General features: G+C 39.7%; 1 protein-coding gene across 1 annotated transcript; it reads left to right on the top strand.

The window, feature by feature from the left end:
* The first annotated feature begins 287 nt into the window (after positions 1-287).
* Positions 288-1,352, top strand: LOC115990254. The gene has a single exon (XM_031114102.1). It carries the CDS (start codon positions 288-290, stop codon positions 1,350-1,352), a length of 1,065 nt encoding a protein of 354 aa, XP_030969962.1.
* The last annotated feature ends 371 nt before the right edge of the window (positions 1,353-1,723 follow it).

Raw genomic sequence — 1,723 nt, 5'->3', positions numbered from 1 at the left:
GAGGACTCAAAGATAGTGAGGAAAATCTTTCGATCATTGCCGGAGAGCTTCCATGCAAAGGTTACAGCAATTGAAGAGAGCAAGGACCTTGATGATATCAAAGTTCAAGAACTAATTGGCTCACTTCAAACTTATGAGCTATCATTGCCATCACAAAGGAAGAGCAAATCCTTTGCTCTTAAGATGATTAATGAAAGGGTGAAAGCTCATGACTCATCGGATGAGGATGAGGTTGAGAAAGATGTAGCATATCCGGAATTTTCGGAAGTTCTTGAAGTTCAAGAAGAATGAAAAATTTGCTGAGAAGGGAAAATTCCCCAAGTTTTAGAAAGGAGAAAAAGGACGTCAAGAGGAAAGATGGGAAGGAGTCTCAATCCTTTCAAGGAATCACGTGCTTCAAATGCAACGGACATGGACATCTCAAGAAAGAGTGTCCCAATTATTTGAGAGGGAATGGCAAGGTGTATGCCACTACTCTTAATGATTCAGACTCTTCCAATTTAGATTCGGAAGGAAGCTATGATGGAGAAGGGAACTACTCCTCCTTTATGACCATTGCTCTCGTTGAATCTTCAGATTACTTGAGTTTGATAGTGGAAGAGCTTGGGGAGCACACTATAGTGGAATCAATGGGAGTAGTAGAAGAATCCAATGTTGAGGATGATGAAAGAACAGTGGGACTGCAAGAAACATACTATTCCCTCCTTGAGAAGTCAGGAGAATATGCAAGAGTGGCTAAGGCAGCCATTAAAAAGATGAAAAGGGTAGAGGAAGATTATAAAAGTCTTCTAGTGCAATATAAGGAGACCAAATGTGAAATGGAGACACTGAACGGACAGTTAACCGAAGGTTATTCAAAAATCAAATTCCTTATCCTTGAGGTGATTCAAGCGAATGCTAAAGTAGAGCGGGTTTCCTCCAAGAAGCTTGATGATGTACTTGCTCATCAAAAACCATTCTTCGATAGAAGCGGATTGGGATGCATCGGAGAGAGCAATTCGGTTGCTAATATATCCAAGGAAATGAAGTTTGTGAAAGCCAAGGAACTAATGGTAGCTACCACTACTGTTGAGAAAGTGAAGGTGGAGAAGAAGCGGAATGTGACTAGCCAAAGGTTATTGACTAAGCCTCCTAACCAATCAGTGGTCAAATTTAAGGGTAAAGGGAAATCTCTCCCAAAATCACAAAGAGGTCCGAGAACTCAACATTTCTGCCATCATTGTGGAATTCAAGGACACACCAGACCCAATTGTCATAAGCTTCAAGCATTGAAGAATTCAAGTGCTCAAAGGTCGAGAGGACCAAAACATGGCAAAGGGAATCAAATGTTCAAGAAGGTGATCCTAGAGTGAGGGATGTAATGAGGATGATTGATGCATTCACCACTTGTTTGGCAAGCTTCACCTGAAGGTTTGAAAGTCACAACGATCGTACCCAATCCCCTAGGGATATCACCCCAAACACAAGTGTTGTGTGGGTGAAGAAGGGTACACATGCATAAGGATTACCACATGTCCATGCATTAATACTTCCTACGTTTTGTGGCATTGATTGCTTGTGTGATTTGTGTTATCTCTTCAGCAAGTTTTGACTATTTTTGTTTATTTGTTTGCTATTTGCTTTGAATGTTTTTACATTTTTTTTTTTTATTATCAATCTTTACTTGTTTTTTGTGTAAAAATCCAAAAACACATAAAAAGTAGAAAATCCAAAAAGTTTGATC

The sequence above is a fragment of the Quercus lobata genome, chromosome 5 (assembly GCF_001633185.2).
Source record: "Quercus lobata isolate SW786 chromosome 5, ValleyOak3.0 Primary Assembly, whole genome shotgun sequence".
Classification (NCBI taxonomy): domain Eukaryota; kingdom Viridiplantae; phylum Streptophyta; class Magnoliopsida; order Fagales; family Fagaceae; genus Quercus; species Quercus lobata.
Note: the sequence above shows the minus strand (reverse complement) of the source record. Positions and strands in the feature narration are given on the sequence as shown.

Bases quoted from the DNA above. Each gene is read 5' to 3' on its own strand.
- LOC115990254 (XM_031114102.1), top strand. From the start codon at position 288: ATGAAAAATTTGCTGAGAAGGGAAAATTCCCCAAGTTTTAGAAAGGAG.